The following is a 12232-nucleotide window of genomic DNA, read 5'->3' on the forward strand; positions in this document are numbered from 1 at the left end:
AATAAGATCCATCCAAACCTCTAATTCACAAGGCAGCTCTCTCGAGTGAATTTTCGCTTACAGTGGTGTCCTAGATAAAATAACTGCCAACTACTGTTTCAGTACTTATCTGTAGTCCAATTCTGCAGGCTGCCATAGAGCTAATTTAAACTGCCCTGCCCTAAGCAGTCAGGGGATGCAGTGCCCAGAGCCTGCATCCCAGTTCCTGATCTCCAGAGATCCCCATTGCTCCCGGGGAGCTGAAAGTAGCAGGCCAGCTCTTCATCCTCCCAAAAGGCTTGCATGGGGAACAGACCCAGGCTGTTCCCGACAGTGTTTTCCTCCAGCTCTCAGCTGGAAGGAGGTGAAATTACATCATCATGCCAATTTGTTGAGGGTTGTTTCTTAGTAAAAAGCCCCCATAGTCACAGCAGTAATCCTTGCCAAACTGAGTTCGGACAGTCCGCTCCCCTCTGTTGCCGCACAGCAGCCCTGCCTTGCAGCTCTCCATCACAACCTGGAGCCTCTCCGGAGTCTGAACAAAGGTGGGAGCCACAGAAGCGTGTGCTCCGAGGTCAGGTTTCTGAAGTGAATGAACTTGGCCTGTAACTAGAGCTGCCTTCCCAGCATGAGAGCTTGGCTGCTCCCAGTCTCTGGTTTTTCCTTCTTTTCCTTTACTGTTCATAACCATCCTCTTCCCAGCACCATCTCAAGAAGCTGGAAGGCAGACGCTTGGACTTTGACTACAAGAAGAAACGACAGGGCAAAATCCCCGATGAGGAACTTCGACAGGCCATGGAGAAATTTGAAGAGTCCAAGGAGGTAGCAGAGACCAGTATGCACAACCTCCTAGAAACTGACGTGAGTGCCTGGGGGGAGCGCCGGCTCCTCTGCCCCGGGCTGAGAGCTGCTGGGTGGGTTGCGTGTTTCTGTGTACCTGAGGGTGGGATCTCTCGAGGGACACAGAAGGCAGACACTGATTTTCACTCTCATTTTTGCAAGTGTGGTTTTGCTCTCTGAATACCCAGATCTGAGTGCCCAGCACGTGGCTTGACAGGCCTGTTATTCTTTCTGTAGCCCCTCTTCCTGATCCAGCTCTTGGCCAGAGGAGGGGCTGTGGCTTGTACCAAAACAGGTCTCTTCTCAGTCAGTGTGCTGGTGGGAGTGAGTTTGGGCAGGTAATGCAGCTTCCTTGGGAAGGATTTGAACAGCTAGCGAAGCCCAGAGAGTGGTAGGAGGTGTCTTCTGTCCTGCTGAGTCTCAGCCAGTGCCTGACCTCTAGTGTCTGAAATCCCAAACCTTCTCCTCATCTCCCTGGGGAGGCTGCCCTTCGTACGTGTTCCCCAGTACGGTCTCAGCCCCCATACGCAGTGTAGGAGTCTCTTTTCACCTGGGAAGAACGATTCATCCCACCTTGGTGTGATTCTCACAGATCGAGCAGGTGAGCCAGCTCTCAGCCTTGGTGGACGCCCAGCTGGACTACCACAGGCAGGCAGTGCAGATCCTGGACGAGCTTGCGGAAAAACTCAAACGCAGGTGAGTCTCAGGGTGCTGTAGGCACTCTCAGTTTTCACAGCCACAAGCTCTCCCTGTGATACTTGTCTGTAAATAGCTGACCATCCCTCTAAATCTATCTCCTGGCATGAAAGCCGCTTCTTGCAAATACTAGAGCTTCAATCCAAACTTCCTCCAGGTTGGAGGGAGCGATGCCAGCTGCACAACCTGCTTTCAATGACAGGCACAGTCTGACATCTGAAACGAAGGCTCTGTGCTTGCGCCCTGGGCAGCTGGTCTCTGCTGGGCTGAGCCCTGCCTGAATTGGGGTGTGCAGCTCCCAGGGAGGCTGGAGTTGAATTTGGCAGGGGTGGAGAGGAAGGGTGAAATCCCCTTCATGCCAGGGCTCCCAGCTCCTTACACTGTGGGCATTGAGCATGGGAGCGTCCCCCAAGAAGTGCCTTTTGGCCAGACCCAGGATCAAGTCAAAAGTTGCGTCGTGATGTTGGAGCAGACGGCTCAAGTGTCACGAGCTGGACGTGCCTGTCATCCTGTGTCACCTGGAACTGCCTAGCCTAGCGTCTTTGTGCCATTAGCTTCCGTTGTGGTTAAGGAGGGTACCTGGACATGGTTGTGGCCCAGAAAGGTCCGTGACAAGGGCTCCTTGTTGCTCTGAAGATCAGAAGGTGAATGCAGCGTGGTGCAGATGACATGGTGGCCACAGGCCAGTGGAAGAGCACCTACATCACCTCCTTAAAGGCAGGCATCTCTGAGCCCTCTGCCAGAACCCTTGTTTTCCAGCAAGCCCTACTCTCGCTTCTGTCTACATGGCGGTCTCCTGGTAGACCCTGCCGCAGATGTGGCACTGCCGCATGTGCTCGGGGTTTTTGAGCCACGTGAATTGGTGAAAGGCAGATGGATGTCTGGCACACAGGAGCAGGGAGGGCCGTGGAGCTGCCTGGTCTTGCTGCTTTCCCTGCCCCTCCTCAAGTGCCTGACCTCCGCAGCGGCCCCGGGGAACGTGCAGTTGCTGCCGAAGTGCCAAGAAACACAGAGGTGCTGTTGAAATACTGAGCGAGCTGGTTCACATGACTGCCGTGACTTGCACAGTCATTTTTCCTGCTGCTCTGTCTCACCTGAACAAGCATCTCCCCAAACCCTGGCCAAGGAAGGAGAGGTAGTTTCGTTGCATCCGGGGCTTCCCTGCGGAGCCGGGGATGTGCCTTCCTCAGCCTGGCACAGGGTGGCTTGGACAGAGCCAGGGCAGCGTCTCTGCTTCTTGGGGCGATTTGGCGATGCTGCCCTGCTGTTCTTTCCTCGTAGAAGAAACTGCTGAGTGGATCCTGTGTCTGGTTTGAATTAAGAAGAGCTGGGAGGATCCTGCCAAGTGTGAGTTTTCAGACTGCAGCACGAGTGTCCTCTGCTGGCCTGAATTGCCTCAGACACCTCCGCAGCAAAGCCTGGGGCATGTGGCCCTCTCTAAGGGCCAGGTCCCAAACCCTGGGCAAGATCCATCTTCAAAATGCCCCAGCACAGAGGGTTGTGCAGATTCTTGTCTACAAACCGGTTTTTTTCCCCTGCATAGCCACCGAGGAGAATAAACATCATGTTGATCGCATCGTATTCTGTTTCATATTTCAGTTGATCCACATTTCTTTTCCTTCTTTCAGAATGAGGGAGGCCTCCTCGCGTCCCAAGCGGGAATACAAGCCCAAACCCAGGGAGACATACGACTTTGGAGACACTGACCAATCTAATGGGGGCTTCTCTTGTAATCCTACCCCCAAAGTCTCAGGTAAAGTTGTCCCATGTGTGTACATACACAGGTGCCTCTGGAGCAGCCTCCTGGGGATGGAGGGGAACTACTCTGCCTGGAAATGATGTTTCTGGTGTGCTGGATGTGCCTGCGCGAGCTGGTGGCTCTGAAAAATGTCAGAAAAGCCTCTAGACTCGAGCTGTTTTCTCTTGGGGCCCAGCAGCCTTCGTTATATTGGCTTTGGGGACACCCCAGCGGGGTCTCCAGCCCCGGGCCACTCGCCTGTAGTGCCCAGTCAGTGCCAGCAGTGGCAGACAGGAAAAATGAAGCATCTCTTGCTCCCTCCCCGTCTTCCATCATGCTGCATTCGTCCCTCCCTGGTCCCGGCGAGGCAGGCGGGTTTCTAACACAGCATGTGGGCCACCCTGTTTCTCCTAACAGATCCTCCCTTTGGGCCCTGCCTTTCCCTCTTTCCAGTTCACGTTGTTTTTAAGCATGTCTCTTTTTGTTTGGAAGCAGCTTCCTCCTCTTTCCGATCCGACAAGCCGTCCCGGGCCTCCGTCAGGAGTATCCGTGAGTTTCCTCCCTCCGCACTGCATGATGTGTGACCATCTCTCCCCATCCCTCCTCGCTCCTCCTTCTGTGACGCTGCTGCTTGGAGCCGCTAATACCTCCATGCTGAGCCTGGCCAGCAGAACAGCTAAGCTAAGCTGAGCTAAGCCTCGAGCTAAGCCCCAAATTAAAACAGTCACACTATAATGGTATTTACCACCCCAAAGCTGAGGCCCTTGCTCACCTGGAGGAGTCGTAGCAGCTATCATCATGCAGGCCCTGCGTGAGGCCACAGGGATCAGATGCTTTTCCACGAGGTATCAGACATCTCGAGGATTACCCCGTTCTCGTTACGAGCACCCAGCCTGGATCTCTCCCACTCCTGCTCGTGCTGCCCTCCCCGTATCCCACTGCTGAAGGCTGGAGGGAGCAGGTAGAGCCTCAGCACGCTGAGCGGGTTTTGTGATCCCAGCCGGGCAGCGAGGAGCCTCGAATGGGTTGTGACCATGGGGTCTGCAGGTCAGCGTTCCTGCTGAAGGGACCCAAAGGCGTCTCTTTGGGGTCCCGTTGGCATCCCATTGGGGTCCCGAGGCCAGGCTGGGTCTGTGGCTCAGAGCCATCGTGGTGGGCAAAGCTCGTGGTGGTGCAGCAAGGGGGCAGGAGGACTCGAGGAGCCCAGTGTAGGGGAAGTGCTGTGGTGGTGGGACCAGCCTGGTATTTTGGGAAGTTGTCTCCAAACCATGAACCTGCTTGGCTGCCGCTTTTGGTGTTTTCCGAGTTCTCTTCTAATGCTGGGTCCTTTCTTGCTGCAGATGTTCAGCAGACCAGATGTGCTGGCTGCCATTCGTGCCGGTCCCCCCTGCCCTGGTTAGAAGAGCTCTAGCACAGAGGGAGGGGATCGGGGGCCCTGCAGACTCTGGTGGTCTGTATCAGCTCAGTCCCTTTCCAGTGGGATCCCTACAGCTGCAAAGCTGAGTGCCTGCCCATCCCAAAACATTAGTGCATAGACAGAGCAAGCAGCAGCTTTCCCTGCTACAAAAAAATCCCCTTTGCATTCGAAAGGTCTGATGCTTAAATCACGGTGCTGATATGTGGGAAAGAGACTTTGGTTTTCTCCCCGTTTTTGGGGGGGGGCCTTACGTGCAACACCAAGCTGCTAATTGATTTGAAGCCCTGTGCCGAGGGAGGCAGTCGCAGTCTTCTCCCTCCCATTGCCCTCAGGCTTGGGGTGACCCCTCTAAAGGGACCCCTGGGGTCCTCCTCCACCACGTACTGATGTCTAACCCTGTTGTTGACTAACTGATGAACTGCACGGCAGCTTCTCTCATCTCTGGAGGAATAATGTGGCTTTTCTAATCTAGTTTAGGTTGGAGTTTAGCTTAGAGCAGGGGAAGTCCAGGCAGGAACAGGCAGCACGGGTTGCTGGAGGTGGAAGTCTGCTTTGGGAGAAGCTCACGAAGGATGTGGTTGCAGCAAGAAAGTGGAGGAACCAGTGAGCTAAAAGCCAGCGAGGAGTTTAAACTGAGTTAATGCTTTACCATTGTGGGGGCAAAGTTAAGGGCCAGCTTCTCCCGTGCCGGGTTGTGAAACCAGTTGTGCAAGCCCCAGCTCTGGCAGAGCCGACGATCCCACGCGGTGTCCGGATCCGGCATCCGCCAGCACAAGTGGCAGGAATCCCCGGCATCGGCAGAGCCGGGGACTCGAGGAAGGGGGTGTGCAGGGGGTCCGGCTCACCTCTCCCCCCCCTTCCTCTCCCCGCAGCCCCCCTGGACCAGCCCTGCTGCAAGGCTCTCTACGACTTTGAACCCGAAAACGATGGCGAGCTGGGCTTCAAGGAAGGCGACATCATCACCCTGACCAACCAGATCGACGAAAACTGGTACGAGGGCATGATCAACGGCCAGTCGGGCTTCTTCCCCCTCAACTACGTGGAAGTGCTGGTTCCGCTACCTCAGTGAAACGGCATCGCTCCCGTCCCCCCTCCGCTCATGCGGGGCCGAGCCTCCATTCCACCTCCATCCTGACACTGGCCCTCTCCGGCCGGGGCCGTGTTATCTCTGCGTCACCTCGGGGTGAGATTGCCACCAGGGAACAAGCCAGAAGGGTCAAACGACCCCCCCCCCCCCCGTGAATTTGGTTATTTTGATTTTTTTTTTTTTTTTTTTTTTTTTTTTCCTGGTGCTTGAACTTCGGTACTTTGCGCGCCCTGCCAGGTCCCCCCCCGGCTGTACGATTGTCGCAGGCCTCTCCCTGTCCAGTTTTTGTCTTTCCTTTGGGTCAAGCGTCCGGATGAGCCAGGTGGGAGAGCCGGGACGCATCCTTTCGCGCTGAGCATCAGCACGGGGAGACACACGGCCTGGGGGCGGGGGGCAAAGCAGCCCCCCAGCCTCACCGAGGGGCAACCCCTTCGCCCCCCACCCCCTTGAACACTACCCGTCTCCCTGCGGATGCCCAGCCTCCCTACAGCCCAACACCGATGCAGGACCCCGGCTCTCCCCGCTCCCGGGGGCTCAGGGGAGGGATGCCATGGCACAGCAACAACACTACGACACCCATCAAACACTAAGCCAGCCCCGCGGCGCGGGTGCTGAGCCCTGCCTGGGACTCTGTGCCCTCCCTCCCCGCCCCGGAGGGACAGAGCAGGGATGTCCCCTGCCTGCTGTTACCCCTCTGCCGTCTCCCCGCAGAGCTCGACTCCAAAAGGGGTGGCTGCTCCCTTCTGCCCTTGATTTTAAGTATTTTAAGCCAGGTTGCTTCTGGACCTTGGGCTTTTCCTACTACAAACTCTACCGAGTCCATCAGAGCTGGGGGATAATTTGGGGGGGGGCGAAGAATTGGGCCACAGCCCGGGGTCCACCCACCGTGGGGCAGAGCAGGCTCCTCTCCCTTGAAGGTTCTGCACTTACTGTCCCCGGGGAGCCGTCGGCACCCCGTGCCGCAGGACCGGGGCTCGCGGCTGCGGGGTTGGAGCTCGGCTGATCCTCACGTGCCTTTCCTGCGCCCCCCACCTCTCTCCCACAGTGACCCTCTTTTGGGGGACGGGGGGGGGGGGCAACGTGCCCCTCTGCCACCGGGTTTGGTGGGAAAAGGTATCGTAACATCTCAGCACCGCTTCTGCCGCTCCTTAGCCCCGAACCCCCCCGCGTGTTCCTTATCATGGGGGTCAGGATGGGGCCCGGCAGCGCTCGCACCATCTCTCACTTGACTCCGTGGTTTTCCTTGCTAGAAAAGCGGTCTCTTTCCCCGTCTCCCATCCACGGCCTTGGCCGGGCTCTGGCATTTCTCCTCCTCGGCTAGCACCGTCCCTGCCTGGCCGGGGGGGCCAAGCCCCAGCTCTGCACCGGGCCCGTACTGCAACACATCCCTGTCCCTGCTGCTCCCGGCTCCTGTTACAGTTACGCAGCCACGTTTTAATGATTTTAACCGTGCATGTCGATGTATGTCCGATCCCCTGCTGCGCCGTGCTCCGAGCAGGCTGACCGGTGACGCCGGTCCCAGATGCTGGTGGCACGGGGCAGTTCCCCTTCGCTCCCAGCAGCGCAGGGAGCCCAAGGGACCGGTGTCCTCGGGACCCTCGCCTCTGTCCCCTGCCTGGTGGGGACCGGGGTCACGTCTCGGGAATGCTGGTTCCCGCTCAGGTGGATTGAAATGCGTTTTGTCAGCTGGGACAACTTGCTAGACCTTTTTTTGTAATGGTTTCTCCTGGTTTTTAGGGGAAAAAAAGACGACCCACAAATCTTGACTTGTATCTCTGAATGAAAGTATTAAATGTTTTCTTCTTTCTAACACCTGCGTCCTCTGTGAGTGCGAGACTGGGCTCCGGGGGGGGGCCACGGCGGGATGGAGGAGCAGCCCCGGATGAACGGCCCCCCGGTTCAGCCCCCAAATCGAGGCCGCAGGATGGTGACTGCAGCCCACGAGGCCACCGGCACCGTCCCTCACCGCAGCGCCGGCAAGATGTCCCCAAGCCAGCGGAGCCGAACGCTGGCCGCCTCTCAGGAACTGCTCTTTAATCAACTACCACTTCCACAAACAACTTACAGCCGAGACTCCCACCACCACCACCACCCTCCCCTCCACCGCTGCCCCGGGGCCGGCACAACCACGGGACACCCGGGCGGCCGCTCCGGAGCAGGGCAGGAGCCAGCGGGGGGTCCCGGGACCCCTCGGATGAGCTCCCTGGAGCAGCGGGCGATGCGGTGTCCCCGCAGCGCTGCCCCGCGCCGGGTCTGGATGAGCCCCTTGGGCTTGGGGGGGGGCTGCTGAGCCGAGCCCTGGCTGCTGGGAAGGCACCTGGTCTGAGTCGAAGGGGGGGCTCCCGGCCCCTCAGCTGCTGAGCTTGAGGAGGCTGTAGATCTGCTCCAGGATGTGGGTGAAGCTCTGGTCTTTGGGGGTGCGGGAGGCCAGGGAGCCCTGAGACGGGGACGCAGCCCAGTTAATTAAAACGGTGAGGTGGTGGGAGCTGGTGCCCTGGCTAATGCCCCCTCCCCACCCAGCTTAGCGGAGGAAGCCCCCTCCTCACCTTCAGCTTGTCCAGGTACGTCTGATCCTGACTCCACAGCTCCTGAAACTTCACCAGGTCGGGGGCTCCCTTATAAAACTCCACCAGCAGCGTCTGGGGTGGGGGGAGAGAGGGGCTGCAGGCACCGGGGCTGCCCCGGGGTCGGGCACGGAGCCCCCCACCCCTGCGGCACCGAGACCTCAGCAGCACGGTGGGGATGGAGAAGAGATTGTCACCGTCACCGGGACCGACGGCGGGACGAGGACGGGTGGCGGAGGCCCAGCCAGCCCCCGGTGGGGTCGGGGAGTCGTCCTTGCTGGGGTGGACGGGGTTTTTGGGGCCCCCACCCCACGCTCACCATCTCCTGCAGGACATCGTTGGTGAGGAAGCCGTCCTGGATGTAGGCCACCTCCACGTCCATGGGGATGCCGTAGTCGTTGGGCCGTTGCTGGAGGATGGGGGAGCACGGGGAGGGGGGTCACCCCACAGCACTGGGGCCACCCCCATCCCAAATAACCCCCCCATGAGGCCGGTGACCGCTTACCTCCGGCGGCGGCATCACCCAGAAGGGCGCAATTTTGGACTCCACGCCGGGGTTACCGTGATAGTAGGGTCCTGGGTGGGGAGGGGAGAAACGGGGCTGACACGGGGGGGGGGTGACAGCAGCCCCCAGCACCCCTGGGACCACAGGGAGCGGGTGCTTACCGCAGATGAGGGCCAGGCAGGGCTGGAAGCCGTTGCCGCTACCCTGCAGCTTGAGCTGATAATCCATCTGCGCATCGATGTCGTGCAGGGATGGCAGCGCGGGGCCGAAGGGGTGGCTGTGGTACCAACCCACCAGCGACAGCCCCCGCAAGAACAAGCTCTGGCAGATCTGGGACAGGCAGACACCGTGGGTCCGGGGCCTCTGGGACCCCCAGGACCCCCCCCACCCCATCCCTGGGGATGGTTTACCTCCTCTTCCACGGCACCGGCGGCCTCGGCATCACCCAGGCGGGTCCGGCACGGGAAGGCTCGCAGCACCGTCAGCACTGCGGGGGACACACACACACGGGTGGGTGGGTGGGTGTCTGCCCCCCCCCCCCCCCCCGCCAGTGCCACCCACCCACCCACCGACCCTGCTACCTACACTGTGTATTGGTGTCCCACCGCCCACCCAGGTAGCCCACCACTTCGCTCCGCGTCAGGTGGCTGTGGAAATCCTAAAGGAAAAAGTTAAAATCAACCGTTCGGCCCCAAAACGACACCGGGGACACCCCTCCTCCCCGCGGCTGTCCCCAGCGCCATTAGAAATGTCCCAACCTGTGTCCCACACCCCCCCCGGGGAGGGGACGCACCAGGAGCAGGAGGACGTTGCTGGAAATGGCCACGTTGAAGGGCTGGAACTTGTTGATGGCGGCGAAGGACGTCACCTCCACCAGGGTCTGGGGGTTCCTGGAAAAGCCGCAGCCCCGCTGCCAAAACCGCCCCCGGCCCCTCCGGCAGCCGCCGGTGGCACCCATGGGACCCAGGTCCCCGTCATACCCTACCTGGCCGAGTCGCGGGTGCCCAGGGTGCAGTAGCGGACAGGCACCCGGGGTTTGCTCTCCAGCCTTTTCCCCGGGGGGCCGTGATCTGCGAAGCACAACGCCCCGTCACTGCTGCCGGGCTGCCCAGGGTCCCTCGGGACCCCCCCCCCCCCACCAAGTGCCACCTTACCCATCCCCGCCGGCTCTGCCAGGTTCTTGCACTGCTGCTTCTTGCTCCTCTCCTCTGGTTTTTTGGTAGCCGTCGGCTCCGGCACGGGCGCCCGACCCTCCCTCGTCGCCTCCTCTTCTTCATCCTCAGGCATCTCCTCCTCCTCACCCTCGCTGGCCAAGCTCTGAGGGCAGCACAAGGCTGGCACCCATCCCACCACCCACGCCGCGGGGTCCCAGATTTGGGGTGGGGGGGGGGGGCGTCCCGACCCACCTCCTCGGCGGGCGGCGCGTTGGGCTGGTGCTTGCGCAGCCAAGCGGCTTTGTACTGGTCCAGCTTCTGGCCCTTGTAGCGGACGGACGCCCACCCGCACCCCGACTTCTTGGCGGGGTTCACCAGGCGCTTGCAGTGGGTGGCCCAGGCGCTGGGCGAGTTGAAGACCTGTCCCGTCTCCTGCCAGGTGATGGTCCCGTCCGCCCCCAGGTCCCCCACGAATTTTTTGCCCTGAGGAGTTAAGGGGTGAGCCGGGGAGGTACCCGGCGGTCCCCCCATCCCCGTCCCTCGTCCTCGTCCCGCGTCCCCGCGTCGCCCGGGCTCACCAGGTAGTAGATGGAGAGGACGCCGCGGGCCGGCTCGAGGAGCCCGTCGCGGAGAAGGACGCGGAGAGTGATGCCGCGGCGGGTGAGGACGGCCCCCCGGGTGCCCCCCGCCGCTTTCGTCCCGCTCCCGGTCTCCGGCTCGGCCTCCGCTTCGTCCAGTCCCGGCTCCAGCTCGTCCTCGTCCTCCTCCAGGCACTCGTCCCCGCCGGGGGAGGCGGCCGCCAGCGCTGCGGGATGGGACACGCCACGTGGGGTCCTCCCTGGGGGCAGCACCCGTGGGTGTCCGTCCCCGTCCCCCCCACCCACCCTTGTGGATGGGGATACTGGGACAGGGATGCACAGGGACGTGGGGGCAGGAAGACGTGGGGACACGCAGGGACACAGGAAGAGGGGACACAAGGACGTGGAGGGGACGGACAGAGGGACAGGAGGACTCAGGGACAGCGGGATGGGGGACACTGGGGGGGAGATGCGGGGGTGTGAGGAGACAGGGACATGACGACAGAGTAGGGGACACGGGGACATGGCTGGGGGACACAGGGACGAGGGGACACGGGGACACAGCTGGGGGACACAGGGACGAGGGGACACGGGAACAAGGGGACACGGCTGGGGGACAGAGGGATGAGGGGACATGGGGACGAGAGGACACGGGGACACAGGGACACGGGGATGAGGGGACACGGCTGGGGGACATGGGGATGAGGGGACACAGGGACACGGGGATGAGGGGACACAGCTGGGAGACATGGGGACGAGGGGACACAGGGATGAGGGGACACAGGGATGAGGGGACGCGGGGCCATGGGAACGAGGGGACACGGGGACACAGGGATGAGGGGACACAGCTGGGAGACACGGGGACGAGGGGACATGGGGACAAGGGGACACGGCTGGGGGACAGAGGGACGAGGGGACACGGGGACATGGGGACACAGCTGGGGGACACGGGGATGAGGGGACACAGGGACATGGGGACGAGGGGACACGGCTGGGGGACACGGGGACGAGGGGACACAGGGATGAGGGGACACGGGGCCATGGAATGAGGGGACACGGGGACACGGCTGGGGGACACAGGGACGAGGGGACGCGGGGACGAGAGGACTCGGCTGTCCTGGCCCAGCAGGTCCCCAGAGCCTGGTCCGAGCCCGGAGGGGTGCTGGGGGGGGGGGGGGGGGAAAGAACGAGCACGGCCCCACCCCTGCCCCACGCGTGACCCGGGCTGTCCCCAGGGCGGGGGTGCCCGCCCGTGTCGCAGGCGTGCACCGGGGGGGTCCCGCGTGTCCGTGCACTTGCGTGCGCGTGAGCACGCGCAGGTACGCACGTGTGTGCACGCGGGGGGGGGGGGGGGGGTGGTGTGCGCGCAGGTGCACGCGTGGGTGCGCGCGCGTGGGTGCGCGCCCCCCCCCACCCCCCCCCCCCCCGGTGGGTGTGCGTGCGTGCGCGAGCTGGGCGGGGGCGGGGGTTGGGGGGGGGGGGGGAGGGAGGGCGCGTGGGCGCGCGCCCCCAAGCCGGGGCGTGCGTGTCCGTGCCCGGGGCGCGCGTGCGAGCGGCGCGCGCCCGCCGGTGTACCTGCCATCGCTCCGCTCCCGCCGCTCCCCGCCGCTCCCCGCCTCCCCCGGTGCGCGCGGCGGCGCCACGTGATGGGGCGGCCCCGCGCGCTCCGCCCCC

At 61.9% G+C, this 12232-nt stretch overlaps 2 protein-coding genes across 4 annotated transcripts in view; one reads left to right on the forward strand and one right to left on the reverse strand.

Moving 5' to 3' along the window:
• SH3GL1 (SH3 domain containing GRB2 like 1, endophilin A2) overlaps window positions 1–7567 on the forward strand; it is a 30647-nt gene extending 23080 nt beyond the window's left edge. Inside the window, exons 6-10 of one of the 2 annotated variants that reach the window (XM_030033393.1) lie at window positions 682–840; window positions 1412–1515; window positions 3144–3268; window positions 3749–3802; window positions 5543–7567. In XM_030033393.1, the coding sequence (XP_029889253.1) occupies window positions 682–840; window positions 1412–1515; window positions 3144–3268; window positions 3749–3802; window positions 5543–5739 (639 nt within the window). In that variant the 3' untranslated portion in view covers window positions 5740–7567. The remainder of the gene's footprint in view (window positions 1–681; window positions 841–1411; window positions 1516–3143; window positions 3269–3748; window positions 3803–5542) is intronic. The other variant, XM_030033395.1, reaches the window with a different exon arrangement.
• A 204-nt stretch (window positions 7568–7771) lies between these two features.
• MPND (MPN domain containing) lies at window positions 7772–12191 on the reverse strand. 2 transcript variants are annotated; one of them, XM_030033359.1, is made up of 13 exons: window positions 12134–12191; window positions 10559–10785; window positions 10233–10463; window positions 9981–10143; window positions 9812–9896; window positions 9620–9716; window positions 9412–9484; window positions 9237–9313; window positions 8988–9156; window positions 8827–8897; window positions 8641–8730; window positions 8304–8396; window positions 7772–8194 (listed from the first exon to the last, which is right to left on the reverse strand). In XM_030033359.1, the coding sequence occupies exons 1-13, from the start codon at window positions 12138–12140 to the stop codon at window positions 8108–8110; spliced, it is 1470 nt and encodes a 489-aa protein (XP_029889219.1). In that variant the 5' UTR covers window positions 12141–12191; the 3' UTR covers window positions 7772–8107. The 2 variants fall into 2 exon arrangements, with proteins under 2 accessions (XP_029889219.1, XP_029889218.1); XM_030033358.1 differs by having other exon boundaries at window positions 9812–10143.
• Window positions 12192–12232: the final 41 nt, after the last annotated feature.

The sequence above is a fragment of the Aquila chrysaetos genome, chromosome 12 (assembly GCF_900496995.4).
Source record: "Aquila chrysaetos chrysaetos chromosome 12, bAquChr1.4, whole genome shotgun sequence".
Taxonomy (NCBI): Eukaryota; Metazoa; Chordata; class Aves; order Accipitriformes; family Accipitridae; genus Aquila; species Aquila chrysaetos.